The sequence below is a fragment of the Diadema antillarum genome, unplaced genomic scaffold (assembly GCF_040938485.1).
Source record: "Diadema antillarum isolate AM-2024a unplaced genomic scaffold, OU_Dant_1.0 seq00000705_RagTag, whole genome shotgun sequence".
In the NCBI taxonomy this organism is placed as follows: Eukaryota; Metazoa; Echinodermata; class Echinoidea; order Diadematoida; family Diadematidae; genus Diadema; species Diadema antillarum.
The window spans coordinates 279,897-301,719 of record NW_027271610.1 but is presented as its reverse complement, the minus strand read 5'-3'; the positions used below and the strand labels follow the sequence as shown (position 1 = coordinate 301,719).

General features: G+C 41.3%; 1 protein-coding gene across 1 annotated transcript; it reads right to left on the bottom strand.

Moving 5' to 3' along the window:
• Positions 1 to 608: 608 nt before the first annotated feature.
• On the bottom strand, positions 609 to 20,726 carry LOC139737800 (EF-hand calcium-binding domain-containing protein 6-like). Its single transcript, XM_071648477.1, has 16 exons — positions 20,154 to 20,726; positions 15,754 to 15,854; positions 14,007 to 14,182; positions 12,879 to 13,055; positions 12,361 to 12,498; positions 11,888 to 12,021; positions 11,276 to 11,412; positions 10,548 to 10,747; positions 10,028 to 10,144; positions 9,379 to 9,555; positions 8,708 to 8,858; positions 7,822 to 7,946; positions 7,236 to 7,479; positions 6,718 to 6,890; positions 2,154 to 2,325; positions 609 to 1,714 (listed from the first exon to the last, which is right to left on the bottom strand). Exons 1-16 carry the CDS (start codon positions 20,539 to 20,541, stop codon positions 1,484 to 1,486), a joined length of 2,841 nt encoding a protein of 946 aa, XP_071504578.1. The 5' UTR covers positions 20,542 to 20,726; the 3' UTR covers positions 609 to 1,483.
• Between the last annotated feature and the right edge of the window lie 1,097 nt (positions 20,727 to 21,823).

The following is a 21,823-nucleotide window of genomic DNA, read 5'->3' as shown; positions in this document are numbered from 1 at the left end:
ATTGCAAGCACATAATACCAGGACAAATTATGAAATGTAGATAGAGTACACAGTAAAGCAGAACATTTTGTCTGTCACGATTGAATATTGGTGAAATTTATCCTAAACATTCAGTGAAAGTTCCATCACATGTCTGGGTGATGCAAAAATAAATACAAGACTCCAATAGCAATTTATGGATCAGAATGAATTGATCAGAATGGATTGGTGCTCAGTAGAACAAAATGTTTAAAAAGCACATAGCTCTCCAAATACACATACAGCATTGCTCATGTATTTAGAGGGATGTATGGGCTTGCTGAAAAGCTGAATTTTAAATGGACCGACATTTTAGAAGGCACTTGATGTATACATTTTTTTTTTTTTAAAGAAAATAAAATGCCTATGAAAGGTCTTAAAAACCGGCAAATGGCTCTCGATTGTGTGATTGGTTTGTTCGTTCTTTTATCAAGTGTAATGATTGTTCTTCAGGTACATAAAGATATGACTGAATGGCCTGTCTTGTGACGATGAGATGAAATGCATTTCATTAATACGAAATTTCATGATCGTACACAGTTCTACATGTGGTAGTAATGTAGAAATTCAGTACACTAATATCGATACATCCACCAAAGCCCATACAGTATATCAATGGACATCTTAACAGCTACGCAACAAAGATCAGCACCACATAAATACTAACGGCATCGTCACTACCTACCCAGCCTGCTACATCGCTAAGCACTCTACAGAGATATATGTCTCTTGATAGATATATATTTAGCATTCTCTATTTACAAGGAATTGTCCTTCATGTCCAGCTAATACTGATACTTTACATACTGACACATTAACACTGACCACTATAGTGAGTGCAGTTACTTAGGTCCTGATTAGGGCTTGTGTGGAACAAATAGCAAAAACAAATGTGTGTGTTTGTGTGTGGTAAGTGTGAAGACATAATACCTATGGTGGAGTAGGTTTGTGTGTGTGTGTGTGTGTGCATGTGTATGTGTTTAAAAAATGATGCCTCACAGGGAGATAAAAGCTTAAACATTCTTGACGAGTTACATTTGTAGAGGAATACTTTGGAACGAAGAGAATGCAATACCTGTTCCTTGCTAGCTGTTTTGAGGTATCAGATTGCGCACTCATCTCTCGTTGCATAAAGAGCGTTATGTACTTGGACAAATAAAGTATTTTGTCTTCTTTTTGTATAGCGTGACATTCACGACTATCAAACTCGTTACACGCCTTGAAATAAAACCTGATTTGTTTTGAATTATTACAACGTTGGTCTTTAGCTGGGAGCCCTTACAGATGAACCTTTGTTTTATTAAAGCATCATGAGCATTAACACCAAAAATAAAGCACACAGCTAAACTTGGACGGAATGCACGGCTCCTCAATTCACACTTGAATGAAGGCTAAATGTTCTTCGTGACGCTCAGTCCAGCAATATTCTATAGCTTCGTCGAGAGCGATTGTTTTTTATTTTTCCTCATGGCTTAGTGGGATCGGCATTGAACGTTTCTGACAGGAACTTGTTGTAGTTGATCTTTCCTTCTAGGTTCTCGTCAAATAGCGACATCACTTGGTACACTTCTTCCTCGTCCAGCACGGCGTTGCACAGCTTCAGCACGTTGCGGAACTCGGGCAGGGAGAGGTAGCCCGTGCGGCCCGTGTCGATCTTCTTGAACGCCCGCCTCAGGTTCCGCCAGTCACCGACCAGCTGGAGATAAGCACGGAGCAACAGAAAAGAGAACGATTCATTAATATTTCAGTCTTCGCTGATGTGTTATTTACAACGGTATCATTGTCTTTGGCCGTCAGAATAAGGACCGACTGTTTGTCACAAAAATTGTAATCGCGGAAAAAAGCTTAAAGGTTCTGAAAAATAAATGGAAAAATACTAACCCCGAAACGGATAAACAATTCGACGGCACAACTACAATTGTATAAACAAACGAAACTAAAAGAGAACAATTAACAATGGAATAACTTCAGGCACACGTTTGTCAAGCGATATAAAAACAAACTGAAATATCCAGACAAAAGTCTTCTTATATCTGTAAGATTTAACTATATTTAGGAAGGATTTACTATAATTTCCCCTGAAAGCGACAACTATCATCACAGTAAGAACAATAGATAGATAATCTGATTCTTACCATTTGGCGTAGCCTCGCTGTTATTCCGTTCGGACCCTTATTTGGTTCCTCTACTATAGGGTTGATGGGGATCTCGGCCTGGGGGTGTGTCATGAGGCCCGTCATGTTGTTACCGTACCGGTGAGTAGCCTTCCGCAGGGCGAACGGCCGCAGGAACTCGATGTAGTTCACTCTGCCGAGGTAGAATGATATCGGAAATGTTGAACTTTAAAATAATTTCCGGTTGAATTGTGCCAGTGCCCCCAATGACTGACAAAAGTGAATATCTATTTTTTCAATCTTGTTCTAATTTATGAATTCATCATTATCAATAATTCAGTTTAACACATACAATGCAGGAGCACAAGTAACACATATTCAGTACATCCACTTACAGAATGTATTCTAATGTTATGAATGCTATGATGTTTGTGTTTTTCAACCATAAAAGTTTTCAGGGCCAGATGTGCAATAATTACCGTATGCAATATTGTTCCTGAGTCTATGTGTGTTTTTGTCTGTGAGAATAATTATTTGCATGATGGTTTTCAGTATACATTACCTCTTACAAGGAACATTTTCTTTTTCAACTTCTGCTTCTGGATCCCTCATATGATTCATCTCCGTTACCACATATTATCTACTTAGAATTTGGGTGTTGAGGGGGTTTACCCCCCCCCCCCCCCCCCCACAGGGGCGTCACCAGCTTTTTTTCAAGGGGGGTGCGTTTTGACCCTAATGTAACGAGACTTTTTTTTTTTTTGGACAGACATTCGGAATATAGAAAGCTCTCAATTCCTAGACTTTTACTGTTGTTGAGGAACACCAAGCGGGGAAAGGGCACCGGCGTAGCCAGGATTTCATCTTTTACAGTAAAAAAAACTACCATTTGGAGCTATATTTTTTCGCTTTGGAAATAAAGGGGGGAGGGCGCACCGGGCACAGCTGCCGGCAATTACTGGCAGCAACATCAGGAGAAAGGCATAACAATTAAATGCGAGCGAGCGGAGCGAGCGAGCTTGAATATTTTGACATTTTACAGTAAAAAAAAACCCCTGCTGTTTGTTGCTATATTTTTTCGCTTTGGAAATAAAGGATGGGGGCGCACCGGGCGCAACTGCTGGCAATTACTGGCAGCAACATCAGGTGAATTGCATAACGATTAAATGCGAGCGAGCTTGAAAATTTTACATTTTACAGTCCAAAAGCTGCCGTTCTTAGCCATATTTTTTCGCTTTGGAAATTAAGGGGGGGGGGGGAGGTGGAGCTCATGCCACCGGGCGCAACTGCTGGCAATTACTGGCAGCAACATCAGGTGAATTGCATAACGATTAAATGCGAGCGAGCTTGAAAATTTTACATTTTACAGTCCAAAAACTGCCGTTCTTAGCCATATTTTTTCGCTTTGGAAATTAAGGGGGGTGGAGCGCATGCCACCGGGCGCAACTGCTGGCAATTACTGGCAGCAACATCAGGTGAGTTGCATGCATGACGATTAAATGCGAGCGAGCGAAGAGAGCGAGCTTGAAAATTTTACAGTTTACAGTCCAAAAACTGCCGTTCTTAGCCATATTTTTTCGCTTTGGAAATTAAGGGAGGGGGCGCACGTACCGGGCGGAACTGCTGGCAATTACTGGCAGCAACATCAGGTGAATTGCATAACGATTAAATGCGAGCGAGCTTGAAAATTTTACATTTTACAGTCCAAAAACTGCCGTTCTTAGCCATATTTTTTCGCTTTGGAAATTAAGGGGGGGGTGGAGCGCATGCCACCGGGCGCAACTGCTGGCAATTACTGGCAGCAACATCAGGTGAGTTGCATGCATGACGATTCTATGCGAGCGAGCGAAGAGAGCGAGCTTGAAAATTTTGACATTTTACAGTAGAAAAACTGCCGTTTGTAGCTATATTTTTTCGCTTTGGAAATTAAGGGGGGGGCGCACCGGGCGCAACTGCAGACAATTACTGGCAGTAACATCAGGGGAATTGCATAAAGATTAAATGCGAGTGAGCGAAGAGAGCGAGCTTGAAAATTTTACATTTTACAGTCCAAAAACTGCTGTTCTTAGCCATATTTTTTCGCTTTGGAAATTAAGGGAGGAGGCGCACCGGGCGGAACTGCTGGCAATTACTGGCAGCAACATCAGGTGAATTGCATAACGATTAAATGCGAGCGAGCTTGAAAATTTTACGTTTTACAGTCCAAAAACTGCCGTTCTTATAGCCATATTTTTCGCTTTGGAAATTAAAGGGGGCGGGAGGGGGGGTTGGAGCGCATGCCACCGGGCGCAACTGCTGGAAATTACTGGCAGCAACATCTGGGGAATTGCATAAAGATTCAATGCGAGCGAGCGAAGAGAGCGAGCTTGAAAATTTTGACATTTTACAGTAGAAAAACTGCCGTTTATAGCTATATTTTTTCGCTTTGGAAATTAAGGGGGGGGGGGGGGGGTGCGCCGTGCGCAACTGCAGACAATTACTGGCAGTAACATCTGGGGAATTGCATAAAGATTAAATGTGAGCGAGCGAAGAGAGCGAGCTTGAACATTTTACATTTTACAGTCCAAAAACTGCCGTTCTTAACCATATTTTTTGGGGGGCGCACCGGGCGGAACTGCTGGCAATTAGGTCCTACTGGCAGCAACGTCAGGTGAATTGCATAACGATTAGATGCGAGCGAGCTTGAAAATTTTACATTTTACAGTCCAAAAACTGCCGTTCCTAGCCATATTTTTTCGCTTTGGAAATTAAGGGGGTGGAGCGCATGCCACCGGGCGCAACTGCTGGCAATTACTGGCAGCAACATCAGGTGAATTGCATAACGATTCAATGCGAGAGAGCGAAGAGAGCGAGCTTGAAAATTTTGACATTTTACAGTAGAAAAACTGCCGTTAGTAGCTATATTTTTTCGCTTTGGAAGTTAAGGGGGGGGCGCACCGGCGCAACTGGACGATTACTGGCAGTAACATCAGGGGAATTGCATAACGATTAAATGCGAGCGAGCGAAGAGAGCGAGCTTGAAAATTTTACATTTTACAGTCCAAAAACTGCCGTTCTTAGCCATATTTTTTCGCTTTGGAAATTAAGGGAGGGGGCGCACCGGGCGGAACTGCTGGCAGTTACTGGCAGCAACATCAGGTGAATTGCATAAAGATTAAATGCGAGCGAGCTTGAAAATTTTACGTTTTACAGTCCAAAAACTGCCGTTCTTAGCCATATTTTTCGCTTTGGAAATTAAAGGGGGCGGGGGGGGGGTGGAGCGCATGCCACCGGGCGCAACTGCTGGCAATTACTGGCAGCAACATCTGGGGAATTACATAAAGATTCAATGCGAGCGAGCGAAGAGAGTGAGCTTGAAAATTTTGACATTTACAGTAGAAAAACTGTCGTTTGTAGCAATATTTTTTCGCTTTGGAAATTAAGGGGGGGCGCACCGGCGCAACTGGACGATTACTGGCAGTAACATCAGGGGAATTGCATAAAGATTAAGTGCGAGCGAGCTTGAAAATGTTGACATTTTACAGTCCCAAACTGCCGTTTGATGCTATATCTTTTTTTTTTTTTTTTTTTTTTTTTTTGCTTTCGAAATTGAGGGGGCGCACCGGGCAACTGCTGGCAATTACTGGCAGCAATATTAGGAGAATTTAAATGCGAGCGAGCGAGCGAGCTTGAAAATTGTGACATTTTACAGTCCCAAAACTGCCGTTTGTAGCTATATTTTTTGCAGTAAGGGGGGGGGGGGGGCGCACCGAGTGGAACTGCCGGCAATTACTGGCAGCAACTTTAGGAGAATGGCATTACGACTAAATGCCAGTGAGGGAGCTTGAAAATTTGACATTTTACAGTCCAAAAACTGCCGTTTGTAGCTATACTTTTTCGCTTTGGAAATTAAGAGGGGCGGGGGGGGGGGACGCCCGGTGCACCCCTCCCCCTGGACCCGCCACTGGTAGTCAAGGGTGTCGGTTTATGTTCATGACTGGGGGAGGTATCACCAGCGAGGTGGCGTCGAAGTGACCAAGTATGGGAAGGATGTCCAAAATCTATGTATATAGTCAACACTGTATAGAATACACTTGCACTAGTAGATAATTAAGTATAAAATCAGTGCTGCCAGAACCAGGGGTGCGAATTGCTTTTGCCCACGATTTTTTCTTTTCTTTGTTTTTGTCCCCGATGCAAAATTTCAAAAAAAAATTGATAAATAGATAAAAAATTATAATCATTTAGTGTCCGGCGTTGAGGTCGCTCGCAGACTGAAGTTTGTTTTTTTTTGTTTTTTTTGTTTTTTTTTTTTTAAGGGTCTGAAGGGGGGTGCGTTCGCACCCAACGCACCCCCCCCCTGGTGACGCCCATGCCCCAGTCCCACTAGGACTGACCTTTTTTTCGCTTGTCAGTCGAGTTAGGGAGAGAAGTGGCAGCAGAAAATTTGATTTTTCGTTTTTCTTGTCAGCCGATTTGGCGAGAGAATTGTCATTGGGTCAACCCTCCCCCCCCCCCCCCCCCCCCCCCACTCTTGACAAAAAGCTAGAAGCCCCTGATACCACACTAGAAATCTACCGTGAGTTCTCATGTTACTTGTACTCACCTTCCATCCTTGTTCACGTCGAATTTCCTGCTCAGCATGTCGAGTTCGTACATGTTGAGATGAACGCAGAGCTCCTGTAGGACATCACGGAACTCCTCCCCGCTGACGAACCCTGTTCCGTAGGGGTCGAGGCGCAGGAATTCTTTTCGGAGGTCATCCCACATGTAGTCGACCTGACGGACGAATCAAAATGCATGTTAGTATTCTAGTGTGTTTGATTGGCTATTATATTAATACGTCACGTTGCAATTAGTAATACAGCGACTCCCTTTACGACGAAGTCCTCAGGACCGGCAGTTTTCTCGTATTTCGTTATAACCGAAGAGATAAAGTGTTTAAAGATATACTGTACTTCGAGACATGAATTCTTGCGTAGTTTTAAAGGGAATTTCTTAATAACCATGTTAATTATAACGGAAGTGCACTGTAACTGCTGTAACGACACACATAACTACTACAATGACTGAACTGATTACATCAGAGGTTGTCTATGGCTCGCGAATAGTTTTCTCGCTCACCTTTGACCTAAGGTTGTCTTCCAGCATGTCTGCAGCGCAGTTGAGTTTCCTCGACCTGACGAGGAAGTCGGAGTCTCCTCGCTTCGGCGGGGCTAGTTTGGCATTCGGGAACGAGGCCTCTTTCGGTGAATAACCGAAGTGGCGGACGAATTCGTTGAAGTTTAGCGTGCGATTCTGCGTGGTGATGAAAGTATCCCACAGACGGCGGATCTCGCCTCTGGTTACTTCTGGTCGGATGTTTAGTCTGTAAAGACGAAGGTAAGGTAAGATTAGATTAGATTAGATTAGATTAGATTAGATTAGATTAGATTAGATTAGATTAGATTAGACTAGACTAAACATCAAAGTCGAGATGGAAAATATACTGGGATTTGTTAGGTTTCATTCCTTTATCGACATCATGTTTGTGGATCTTAATACTATTTTTTGGAAAAAAAATGCCAATGTTAGTCATTTTCATTTGATCAACGATGGACTTGCGACTTTGTTCTACCAGACGAGGATGAGACATACAATCTTAAGTGTGCACCTCGCTTGAAGGCCGAATGGGTTAATAATTAATGGAAGTGAACCCGTTTCATCTCACCTTTTGAACATTTCATACATCATCTCCTGAGTCAGCCGTCTTGTATTATTGGTGTCGATGTCGGAGAAAACCGTGTCAATCTCCGCCATGCGATTTGTCACCAGCTGCTTGATGAGTTTCGAGAGCTGTAAGAAAAAAATGAATAACAAAATTTTACCGTCATTACTTTACTTTAATAAACATGCAACGATTATTTCTATTAGCGTGTAGGAGGTATTTTCCATACGCAGTGATTAGATTATAAAAATGACCGGGTATTTTGTGGGCTTAATTCATAACGGCTTCGTGAGGTAGGATCGTTTTCATGTCACAGGCGATGACACAGCTTTTTATCGAGGTATTTCACGGGAGCTTTCAACCCTGTTAGGATTTAAGAACTTTCTTAGCATTTGAAGAAGCAGCGAACGAATAAGAGGAGAAGCGGAAAAAGACAAAGAAAAAAGAGAAGATAAAGAAGAAGAAAAAGAAGGAGGTAAAGAAAGAGGAAGATGAGAAAATGCGGACGGAAGAGGGCAGGAAGGAAAGGTAAAAATTAAAACATCAAAATGTAGACACTTGCGGCTTTGTTCTACAATATTATTCTAAGCGCCTTGTGATAGGGCCTAGGGGAATGCGAATATGTTCATAATGTATCGCGTTTTACTAGGCAGCCGCTCATTTATCTAGTCAAGGTATTTAGAATCTAGGAAAAAAGAACGAAGTATAAAGCAATCCAAAGATTATTCAAACATTTAGAAATTGGAATTAAAAGAAAAAGGTTGGCTTCAATTTGACTCAAAGAAGCGCCATAGCAATACATTTAACATAGTTTTGGTTGTAATCGTTTCAGTCTTTAAACCTATGCCACACAAAAGGAAGAGGAGGGACAAGCAAGATTGTTACTGACCTGTTTGATGGACCGGCCACTCTTATTAAACTCTTCGAAACTGAGAGGTTGATCCGACGGTTCCTCCTCTTCCTCCACAGCACCCAGATCCATCTCCTCCGGGGCAGCCCCGACCGTTTTGGCGTCGAAGAGGCTCGGAGCAGGGCCATATCTATATAGAGGGGAGAAGAAAATTGTTAATCGCAATGCCAAAGTGCAAATCGCCATTTTGATTTCAAACAGAGTCAAAACGAGTCATCTGCTGGAAACAGATAACAATGGTTTGATGGCTGAATATTACATGCTTCGCAACTGTTGCTGCATGCACACATTCGTCATGAATCATTACCTCGTGCAGGGGTACATTTGGAACATGATTATGGACGATGCCCTGATTTTTGTTGTGTCTTTTGTCTTCGCTCCATAAGAAAAAAAAGTTTTTTAAAGTCGACATAAAGACACATTAAACGCGTCACAGCATTCAGCACATGAATGTTGTATGGTAGCGGTTAATACTAAACCGCCTCGAATGTGAAAGTGATATCGATTGCAGAATAAACGGAAAGATATGTTTGCACTGACTTTTTTAAAGACATGATATTTTTAATGAGATGACGTCAGCACTGGAAATTGCGGGGGAGATTAGGCACATTGGCTGTAAAGGTCACTCGAAGAAGTGTTTGGATGCTTACTTAGTGTCGAACTGGCCCATGAAGTCGAGGTATTTGACGTTGCCCTCGTCGTCGAGGGGAACCCGGTCGAGGAAGGCCTCGAACTCCCTATCGGAGAGGCCAAGGTTGAACCGGCTCTCGATGGCTGCTCGGAACTCCTGCTGGCTGACAACGTGCAGTCGGAGCTTGTCAACCTTCCTGTTTTGCAGGGGGAAATGCGGGAAAAGATCTTAGCTAACGATAACACTATAAAGAGAGTGATACGAGATGTGTAGAATATACAACGTCTTGTATTCGAATGAATCTATTTTATGATAATATTGATAAACTACGCATGATATTTTAATATCTCTTGACACTTAACTTTACAGGACGGGATCGGTCCACTACAGAAAATGTCTCTCATTTGGAATCGGTTGTAGTGAATTCTTATGTCGTCACCATCACTCGAAAAAGTTTTGAATGCTACCATGATAAAAAACTAAGATTCTGAACATGCCTGTGAATATTCTCAGTCGTCCAGGCAGGCAAAGTAGATCAGGAACTATAACCTGATGAAAGGTCGTAACTCCAAAAACACAAGTAAGTCCAGTTGACTAGATTTACCGATATAGTTCACTAGATTCCGAACGTTCAAGAAACAACTTTGAGGGATGAACTAGAAACTCACTGAAAAGTTCCCAAGAGTGAGATGAAGTCTCCCTGGAAGAGCTCCATAAGTCTGGCCTCCATTGCCGTCAGTGACTGGCCCTCGTTTGGACTCTGTGTCAGGTCTACTTTGTGATATCTGTCGCGAATATAAACATTAACAGGTAAGCAAGCAAGTTGATGATAAAGATAAATATAATGGTCATGACGACATTAACATGAAGAAGATGGTGAAAACAATGAAGAGTTGGATGTATAAATGAGGGAAAAGAGGAGGAGGAGAAGAAATGAATTTGAAAGGAGAGTTAAGGGTAAACATCTTAAAGGAGACTTAAGGGTAAACATCTTGCCTACGGATGTCCAAGAGTCCATAACCTTTATCCTCTTTACCACAGTGCTCCAAGATCACACAAAGGGGTTAAGACTTGCACCCCATATCGCTTCTTAGTATGTTTTGTACCTCTCATCTCGAAGGAGGCCCATCAGCATCGCATGAAAATCTGCTGTGGATGCGAGTCGTTTCTTAGATGCAGACAACTCACCTGTGCTTCGGGTCGTTCAGGATGCTGTGCGTCACTCCTCCCTCGCTGCGGTCTTGGAATCGGCGAAGGAAGTCTCGGTAGCAGATCATGCCGGTCCGGCTGGGCGACAGGTTGCAGCGCGCCAAGAAGTCGTCTAGGAATGAACTCTCCAGACTCAGACCGAACTTCGTCAACACCTTAGTAAACGTGGCCTTGTCCACCTGCAAGGAACACGAGACATTGTGTTATAGGTGTGTTGTAGAGCGGATTTTGTGCACCTCCAAAGTGTAACACAAATATATACATGTATTCATCTCTTTATGTGTTACTGTTATATATAGAAAAGCATGTGTTTTACAATAGCTATGGAAAATACGCTTGCCGAACAAGAATTGTGCTCGAAACAGTTTTTGATGCTGAAAATAACAACTGTGTGATAGGTCCTGTGTCTCTCGAAAGAGCACAGCACTAGACAAGACTGCACAAGTGTACTTCATTAGTATGTATGAATGCACTCTTACATTTTGTTCAGTCCACTCAAAGCGATGATTGTCAAAACTTCCCTAAAGCCCTTTATCTTTGGTACCATTTATCTCCATGGTTGTAAAATCCTCATGTTTTAATCCTCTGGAAGGTTGCTAAGAAAATATCGCTCAGTAAATAATCCAAGACCTCGGCATCGGAATGGTACTGAGGCACGAGGAAGTCTTATGTTTGGTCAGCTTACGTCATAATTATCATTATCTCACCTCTCCTTTGTGGTCCTTGTCGAACTCCTCAAACTCTTTCCGCATCCTCGTGCACCCCGTCCTGAACTTGTCCTTCAGCCATCTCTCCACGTGGATCGACCTCATTCTGTCGACTTCCGCCTTCTTCTTTTTCCTCGCTAAAGGAAGCAAAGAAAACAGACTTCAGTCGTTGCTGTAACAGCGGTGTTTTTCAGTTACACAATATGTTATTTTACTTAATGATTTTAGCCCATTTCATAGCCATCTTATTCGTCATATTGAGATCAGCTAATTGTTTTCCGTTAACCCAATGATTACTTGATATTCTGTGATCTACTTGCCCATGATAATAATTGTCCTCGAAAGATGATGAAGATAGTGATGTCTCATTTCAGATCAGAATACGGTTCTTGTTTCCATACACAAAGTTCGCAATTATGCTTAGATACAACCTTCGTCTTCTACTCACATTGAATATCCTCTGTATTATACGCATTTTATGACTATCATTCTCCTAAGGTAAATCCGATATCTACCACATCGTTGATTTTCAATTACAAAGACCACAATAGCCCGATGAAAATATAAGGATACTCCTATAAGTGTCATATTTAGTATATCGCATATACTTACGTGACATGCGCTTTGCGCCTGTATCATCGGGTGTGTAGACATCCTCGCCCATGGCTGTGCTAGCGCGGAGGTTGATACCCAATTTGTTGAGGAGTTTGGAACCGTTGATGACACCAATGTTATCAACATCGTACCTTTTGTAAATACGGAGAGAAAGACGGGGGAAATTAATATTCTAGCAGTTGGACATCTGCTTTTAACAATGCGATTTTTAATAAAATAAAAAGAATTTTCATGCCCTCCTTTTTCTTTGATTACGATAACTTCAAATGCATTTATGATATCATTACCTTGTATTGAATGATATTTGGTATTTAATTACCATGATTAGGTAGAAAAAATTGTGTTATTGATTAACTAGAATTCATTTACTCTTTGCAGATATACATGCATAGAAATAGAGATTACAAATAATATCCATATGCATGAAATGTACCATGTAGTTACTGCATGACTATAGATAATGAACGTACCTGAGCCAAAGCTTCTCGAATTCGTCATCATCTAAGAAGAAGAGCATTTTGTTGAGGGCGTTCCTGAATTCTGGCTTCAGGATTCGACCCGTCCCGCCGGGGTTGAGCTGTGGAATCATGTCTGCTACATCTAGAAACCTGTATCGGGTGCGGCAAAAGAGAAATTGATAAATGCTTTGTGTCCTTGTTCTCTTGAATCGATTTAAACCCATACATATATATGGAAAAAGTATCTATCAATCCTATTCCTACAATACGTGTATCTGTTTTGTGTGCATTTTAAATTTCTGGTCTGAATAAAATGCAAGAAAAAAAAACAATTAATGATGCACGTAAACCTCCTCATGAGCTCAACATGATCATAAAAACAGGGTATGATATTAATGATTATTTGATCCTTTTCCCCCTTTATTTCACCCAACATTCGTCTTTGTATTCACTGCAGAGGAAAGATAATGTTTGGCGTTGCCTATAATAGGGTACCACAATGCCGTAAAGGGCAGGGCATCTATTCTTACCTCTGCTTGGCTCGCTCCTTTAGCTGGGCGTGCACCTGGGCAGCCGACATCTGGAGCTTGTCCGGCTGGTTCCGGTTGATGGGGTCCATCCATGCAGGCATCTCTTTGCTGGTCACGTGACGGAAGAAGGCGTAGAACTCCTCCAGTCTGATTGCTTGTCTATCTTCCAGTCTCATCCTTTGATTTGATCATGATATTAATAATGATAATAATAATAATAATGATAATAATAATAATAATAACAATAATAATAATAATTATAATTATAATAATACAATTAAAAATAGTAATAATATACAATAATAATAATGATAATAATAGATACATCATACAAGATTTCAGGACATAATCATGCATTAATGAACGCGTAAAAGCTCATTTCTGCGTTGTGAAAATCAAGTCCTTCCCTTTTTTTCGAGTCACAGTGAAGATTTTCGTCAGAGGACGAAGACTACTCTGCACAATGCATTTATCAAACTGGATGCCGCCAAGTAAAGTACACGTGAAATTTGCTGCTTATTGTATGTGATATCGACTTTGTAATATCATCAATCTGTTTTCTGACAGCCCTAGAGCTGTGTGGTTAAAAAAAAACAACAATGTCTCTGGCCAGTTCTTTCATTTCATCGATGTGGAAGGCTACCCCCTCAGATTTAAAGTGTATTACAAAAGAAAAAAAGAAAAAACAAAACACTTAAAGTACCGCAGTGCAATCATTTTTAGTATGTAATGAAAGTATCAGGAACACTGTGACTTATGTGACTTAGCTCACAACAAAACATTAGAAGTAATTTACAAAAGCATCTGCAGCGACACCATTATGCTACAGATTACCAAATAATAAAAGTCAATGTCTTAGAATAGAAAACAAGATAGTGAATCTCGGTATCACAAAGGCACGGTTTCGACGAGCCCTTATCGTATTTCGCAGTGTCATTACATCACGTCGTCATGAGTTTGCCCGCATAATCATATGTATGATTTCGTATAGGCCTACTGTATAAGCAAGTTAAACTCCTTAGATGAATTGAGTGTAAGCAACGATTTAGATGAATTTAGATGATATTTCGAGGATATCTTAATCATCTCTTGCTTTGATCGTTACTGGTGATTTCATTATCAACATACCTCTGCATGAGAAGGTTGAACTGTTTGAGACTGATGAACCGACCCAGGAAGGTGATGAGAATGCGGGCCAGAGCCTCTCGGCTAACGATGCCCCGCCCATCGGGGTCGTTGGAGACGAACAGCTTCTTCAGCTCATAATAACCACGTTTTATCTTCTCACGTAGGAGCAATTCGATCTAAGAAGATAAGTGAAAAGGGGGATAACACCAGCATGACCACTATATATTTTCTTATCAGAATATACTCTTTTGAAAACAGTCAAACAAGAGAATAGACACTCGAATGGACAAACAAACAATCAAATAAAGGAGATGGCGTAAATCAAGTCCATTTATTATGTAAACTTTGATTGCGTAAAGACGCATGACGCCAATAGACATCCGATAGCGAACTCTCGCTGACACGCACATTGTGAAATACGTACATGCCTATCTCCCGCTTATCTTAGTTCATGAACTCAGTTCAACCCTTGGATTTGATTTGATCAACTTTTGAGAATTCAGGTTGTTATGTTTCACTGACAAATAAAAAAAGAACTACAGCAAAGTCATCTTCATAAAATGTCGGCTTTGTATGAAGTGTTTGTTACATGTCCAAGGCTTTTGCAATTTTACTGTCTCAATAAAATCTCGCTGGATGGAAATCTGTCCACAAATAGCATCAAATGACCTAAGTGTAGAACGGACCAGGGTCCATGGTTATAGCAACCTCGATCTGCCATTCGCTTTTCGTGACGACCACCAATTTTATCCCCATTTCTCCTATGACCGACACCCGACTAACTGCCGCCACCGCAGCAGTCTTCGTCATCAGCAACGCCCCCAAGAGTCGAATGTGAAATCAGTTAGCCCGAGCTTATCATCGGCTGAATCTTTTGAAAAAAGCATCCTGATATAACCTCAAGTGTGTGTGTGTGTGTGTGTGTGTGTGTGTGTGTGTGTGTGTGTGTGTGTGTGTGTGTGTTTTCTACTTGGCAGCTTTTTAATCATCATTGTGAATTCACCTCATTCATTTTGGCAATGATATACTTTACAGCAGATTTCATATCAGTATCGATATTTTGTGTGTCACTCTCGGTTTTCAGATGCATTATGCTCTCACGGGGAGTTCAAGGTGACTTGGAAATCAACTCAAATCATCTCGATCAATGGCAGCGAATCAAGCACAGGACTAAAACCGATGCGGATGCGGATATGAAAAATTTGTGTCTTATCTGCTGTTTTATCGACTATCAAATTTCCATTAAGCCAGACACAGGGCCACGGAGATACCGTTAGCTTCTTATCTGCAGAGGGTGTATACACATAGGGAAGAGACAATCTTAAAATATACACGAGATGCGACTTAAATTGAGGTCATGGGGAGGGGAACTCAGTCGATTGAATGCACAAAGTGCTGCCACGGAGGGCAGAATCTTTTTCAAAAGAGCTTGGTAACAATAACACTGTAATCTCCTGTTTGTCTTGACAATATGGGAGCAGTGTTTGAGCAGGGAGGTGGAAGCTTTCTTCCACCTCCCTGGTTTGAGGGAGAAAAAAAAACGACGAAGAAAGCAGACGTTTGCCTCACCACTGCATGACCGATGCGGCCACACCATTTTCTTGTACCTTTTGACGCCACGTGCTAACTTAGGCAGGATAGCTTCTTCCTCTTTAAGTTAAAAAGGAGATAGCACTGCTAACGAAAGTAGACCGTCTGAGGGGAGGACATGTGTGAAAAGATTGATATATAAGGGGCTGTGTCTTACCTCATCAATTTCTATCCTAGACTGAGTTCCGGGTCTGTTCGAGGACCGAGATGCTACCTGGCCTCGACTTTCGGCTCTGCTCGCGAGCTCGGCCCGTGCTCCTGAAAGATGGGGAAAAACAGTGATAAGAATATTACAGCATTATCAACCACATTACCATCTTTATCAGACACATTAACAACAACTACAATTTATATCTATTTTAGTAACAGCAAGAATTCAAGTCACGTCATATGATTATAATATGATCTCATTCCTAATACAATCATTTCTATAAATAACATAAAATGACAAATCATGCTATCAACATGCATTGTGTCATGGCATATAGGTTCTACCACCATTTGCCTTTGGCACTTCTACATCAGATTTCGACCGCACAACGAAGTAACTCCATTCTTGTCAATTTGAGATATTTGCGACTAAATCTGCTAAAAAAACAACCAAAAAAAAAAACCAAAGAAAATGATAGTAGAATATGATTTGTTCAATCTTAACTAATCTAAGGACATTCCTTTTTATGCAGCAAGTGAGGTTTCATTGGAAAGGGTTTTTTGGTTTTTTTTTTGCTCTACCTAATGATGGACTTAATTTGAGATTTTTATGGCGCTTAACTCGTTTTTATTTCGTAGGGAGTTGAGTTACTAGTATGCGGGGAGGAGGGATGGGATAGAGTGAAGACGAGGGATGAGGGGATGTATAGGCGGCTGAGGGTGAAAATGAAGCCTAGATTCTGTCACCTCCAAAGTGAGCTGAGAGGAATAACCCCACAGTCAAGTTTGGGAGAGAGATACTTTAGAGGAAAAGAAGGGGAAGAGGGAAGAGAAATGAGAAATGAGGGGGCGTTGACACGAAGTACGCAAAAAAAAAAATGAGGACATATCGCGAGTGTACATAAAAGTCAGGTTGGGTGCCGTCAAAAGCGAAATCATATTTGCCGTATACATGACGGACCAGCTTTCCATCCCACTTCAAGAAGATCGCTATCTCTAAATAGGGCAATCAATACAACCGTACTTTGTTCAAACAACACCTTCGTCCTTAGAAGTGTTCGTCATGTCGCAAATCGTGTCTGTGTCTGTTCAGCGAACAGAGTCGATATTTACTCTGAGCAAACTGAGCAAAAGGAATAAAGCATGCTGTTGTCGCGCCGCCGTTTTGTTTTGTTCAGTAATCACATCGGAAACTAACAGTTCTTCTCTTGAAAATGAACACATTTATGAGTAATAAACTGTTGGAGTGTAAAAACAAGCGGATCTCTGCTTACTAGTCCGATCGTTGTATCCATTTTGAATAAGTTTTTGCAATCGGTGTTCACTCGATGTATGTTAACGTTGTTTATCCATATGTTGCTCCTTTTAATTTCATTGCCAGATTCACAAAGTGAACTTTACATTCAGTAGTTGTATTCTAACGTTGCTGCTGGTTACCACGCTACGAAATATGTTTTTAATTTAGGAAAGAAGGTATTCTGGGAGCATTTGAACAAAATGAAATATCCCGTTTTTCATGATTTGTTTGTTGGTTTCTTTGTTTAAGTCTTTGAGGGTTCTGGATATGTTGAATATAATACTATCATGTAACGCCACAGCTTTGTGCGTATTAACTTCAAACTTTTAGCGGATGTTACAAGAGTCAGCGTTTACCCTTGCCGTACCATTCGGGCGGCATGCTGTTTCGACACAATAGCAAAGGCTGGTTGGGATGATAGCCGTAAGTGGGTTAAAACACCTTGTACGCGCAAGCACTGTCGGTCATGATTTTTTTTCCTCTCTTCTCATGACAGAGCAATAAACTCATCTTGTGTCACTCATCAAACTCTAGGTCTAAACTCAACAATCTCTTCAGTCTTGCAAGGTGTCGGCTTTGTTTGACTTATGGCTCTCTTTTATTTGATCAAACCCTAGGTCAACCTTTTTGCACTTGGTTATTAAGTCTGTGAGTAAGTATACAGTCTGTATACTTTTCTGCACGCAGTGTCAGAGATTCAGAGTGTATTCAGTCAGTCCTATAAATATTGGACTTAGCCTGCGGGCCTCACAAGTGGTTAAATAACACAAGTTGGTGCAAATCTACTGTTGTGTATCGACTGTGTAACGGGATAATGATGACTTGCGCATACAGCCAAGAAGGGTGCGGTGTCAAACGAGTTGTGAAGGTGTATTCTTTTCACAAATAGCCATAGAATTTGTGATTAAACTCGACTGACATATCACAAAATTGTAGCTTGACGAATCTATATATTCCATTTGCCGTAAGAATGCGGACTGTCATGATTATTTTGGGAACAACCTGTCATATTTTTGTCAATACTAAAAGGAGAAGTTACGACAAACACTGGCGTTACAATTTCGGTTGATATTGGATATGTGTACATAACACAAAGAATGCCAGGAGAGAGCGAGAGGGAGAGATCAACTTCTTTTTGTCAAGTCAAGCATTCTTATTTTTCTGCTTATGCGACCGTCTTAGACTAAAAACAATCCATAATTGTCTTTGGGATAAAATACACCGAATTCCCACTCCAAGCATCGACATGATCAGAAGTGGAAGGTTCTCGACTTATCAGTGCCGTCTCCATGGAGACGAAAAAGTTGCTCCCTTGGCGGGGTCATGCTGCAAAGGTCAAATACGCAGCGACAGGACAGAGATCAAGTTTAAACTGTCTCTACGCTGCCATGCCAAAGGGGGTATCGCGCAGGATATGTGGGTTGCCATGAGGACTATCAGACGATAGCGTTCTCCGAGCAACGTTTGCCGGGCTGCGGCGCGTTGTCATTACATCGCCGTCTCATGCATACGGTATCAAAAGATTGACATACATTTTGTATCATATAAAGGTATTATGGCACATTCTGCTGTACATGTCTGTAGACCTAGATCATATTGTGAGCAGAGTTAAGGCTATAGCTTGTGTTAAAAAAAAAGGATATGAATGATTCTTGCGAGAATTTTCTTGGCAACTGGAGCAACTGCTGCTGTTCACTGCGTGTAGTACATTGTATGAACCATATCTGTGATGTGCATTATACTTTGTAATTATAAAATATTGTCTATTTCTATGTGTGTGTGTGTGTGTGTGTGTGCGTGTATGTGTATGTGTGTGTGTGTGTGTGTGTGTGTATGTAAAAGAGAGGAACTAGAAGAAGAAACACAATGTAAGAATTGATCTTAAAAGGAAGAAGTGAATATGATCTGAATATTTAATGTATTCAGTTCGGAGGCTCTAAAGGGATTATATAAAAATGTAACATTTTTTTTTCAGTCCTGTTTCGGCAGTCAGCAATCACGTTAATACGAGGATCAAAGTCTAAGCACATACTGTGGTTATTGTATCCCCGAACATGGCACATTGTGTGCTGCGAACATTCAGAAACGCGATAGCAACAAGAACAATATGCCACTGCATTGTACATTGTAACAAGACGCCGAAAAGCGGCACGTTTGCTCAAGACATATAATTATGGCACGCACATTTACCAATGGGTAATCATTTTGAATCTACAAATTCTACTTAGTCAACGTCCATGTAATCAGTTGATTTCAGTCTGTTAGGTTCCTAGGTGATAATGATATACGTATACAGGAGGACTTTTTTTACAATAAGCAGACAGACGTACGTATACATTATGAAATCGACTCTTTTCAAACGAATTTGAGATTGTCACATAACATGTTACCGAATTTTACATTGCTCCAATTGAGAAGCAAACAACTTAACACCAATGTAGTCCAAGTGGTTTTCCTATACTAACTGGTTACCTTGAGCTACACAATAATCATCAAAAGAACATAATTACATTATTGTATTTGTCTATCTTACCATTGAATAAGTATGTATTTTCGTCGGGCATTGAAGCTACAGAACTTATAGCAAATCGTCTCTCGCAGTGTCAGTTTTATGCACATCTTTATTATGCCTGTTCTAACTCTTTTACAGTCATGTACAATCATGACTCCAATGTACAATGTATAGCCACTCTTACATAGTGCAGCGTACCATTTGCAAGATTTCTATACCTTACAAGAATGGCGATTCGAGAGTGAAAAAAAGATTACTCACTGCACTGGCATGGTGATAAGACATACAATGTACATTGTTTTCTTGGGATGTGAAATGCTCCCATATCCTATTTGTACGAACTGTGTTCTATTGGTAATTTCAATATTCAATCACTTTTTACTTTTTTTCGTACGTCATGATAACAATATGATTGTTCGTATTTTATTGATATTTGTATTGTGCCTGTCTTTATTTTTTCTCCTGTCTGTCTTACTGTTGCGGTCCATTTTGTGTTATTGCGGTTGCCACAATAAATGGAATATGTGTCTGATGATTGGCTTTTATCGGTTTAGGCGCTAAATAATGTTCAGTTTTGACTGAATGTTTCTCAACTTACCAAATATTGGTAACCTTGTCTTTGATGGGTCATCTGAGTGGCAAACTTCGACCCCTTCGGGAATGCTGGAGTAGAGCTGTGGGATCCTTGGCAGTGATCTGGTGGTGTGGGTTGGTCCGAATTCGCCCCGCTGCAGTTGCAGGCTTTGACTCTGCGGACGGGCTCCTGAGGCGGTCTTGGAGACTCGTGGGGTCAGGTTGCTGAAGGGCAGTTCGTCCGGCATTCGCGGTCCCACTCCTAGACCGGTCGCTGGTCGTCCACCGGCTCGACTCGACAGTCCTCTGATATTCAGTTTGTCAGGGTTCCCGAGGCGAGAGAGCGGATGTTGGATCTCCGGTAGCTTCGGCATACCGGGCTGGGACGCAGGCCGGGAAATAACTGCCTGCATCTTATCCTACTTTAGTCCAGATCGACTCGTAGAATAACGTTTTCTCTTGAAAACGGATTTTATTCGTTAAGACGACACAAAATGATCCGACTTACCGATAAATAGGGTCCAATATGTCATGAAAATACTGTAAGCCGTTCAATATCTACCGATGTTGATACTTCGTGTTGACAAGAGTGCACTGTGATTCGCCCCAAAGTCAGTGTAGCTACGTTAGGGGGCACACACGCGACTGTCATACACACAGTAAGCAAAGCACGTCGTATCCTGGGTGTTTGTTGTCACTAGCAACGGGATGGTATTCATATTTAAATGCGCCTTCCCCCTGCGGACACGGAGGGTGACGGGACAAAAGGATTTCGCCCTGCTTGAGCGATTCGACTTCTCTATTCTGTCTTTCTCGCTGCTCTATTCGTATTCAATCGCGCGGTGCTTGGCCTATAATGTTTGATCGTGGCATAATTGAATAAGGACAAACGCTTGTTTAGGGTAGCGACGGGGTGAGACATTCGGGAACAAGGGTCTGGCAGGTCGCTATACGGGCCCACCACCTCCGATCAACACTCCCATCACAGAGGGAGACAAGACGCAGCGACGATGTCCGAACAGGGCTGATCGAACTGGGTTTTTGTACACACTCTTTCACACATTCACAACTTAAGAAAACGCCACTTTGTTGTATATAGGTTAGAACACACATATCAAGATTCAGTTTATGAGACACACTTCTGTGGTGAACACGATGGTAATAATGATTAGGTCAATCTACCTCTTTGTTTGTCTCTTAATGTATCTACAACTTTTATCTATGCTTTCAATTACACATGAATCGGTCAGGACAAAACAAAGAAGCCGCTGACTGACGAAAATCTCAGATACTGAACAGTGGATAATGACCAAACGAGTAACTACGAGTAATAACTGTGTGTTGTACATACAAGTTCCAATAGTAGGATCTCTTAATAGTACAGTGCCAATGTACAGTTCCAGGTTAATGATCTGACAAGTTTATTGTCTTTCAATTTTGTTTGTTTGTTTGTTTGTTTGTCTGTTTGTTTGTTTTGTTTTGTTTTGTTCAGTAGATATTGTTTATTTGTCTTCCATTGTTGAAGCGCTTTGAGTCCATACAGAAAAGGCGGTTGGTTAATATAATTATGATATTATGAAGGTATTGTGTTGTTATTGATGTAACTGTTCCATTGGAATCTTTCTTGACGGTCACTAGACTCAATCTGCCCTTGGTTTTTACCAACATTGATCGCACCTATTTATTTCTATTCAC

What these genes read in the sequence shown, in the direction of transcription:
- LOC139737800 (XM_071648477.1), bottom strand. Translation starts at nt 20,541, where the DNA reads ATGCAGGCAGTTATTTCCCGGCCTGCGTCCCAGCCCGGTATGCCGAAG. An exon ending in AAGACAACCTTAGGTCAAAG is followed by an intron (nt 6,891 to 7,235) that starts GTGAGCGAGAAA and finishes TTCGTCCGTCAG; the next exon opens with GTCGACTACATGTGGGATGA. An exon ending in GACGTGAACAAGGATGGAAG is followed by an intron (nt 2,326 to 6,717) that starts GTGAGTACAAGT and finishes CTACCTCGGCAG; the next exon opens with AGTGAACTACATCGAGTTCC.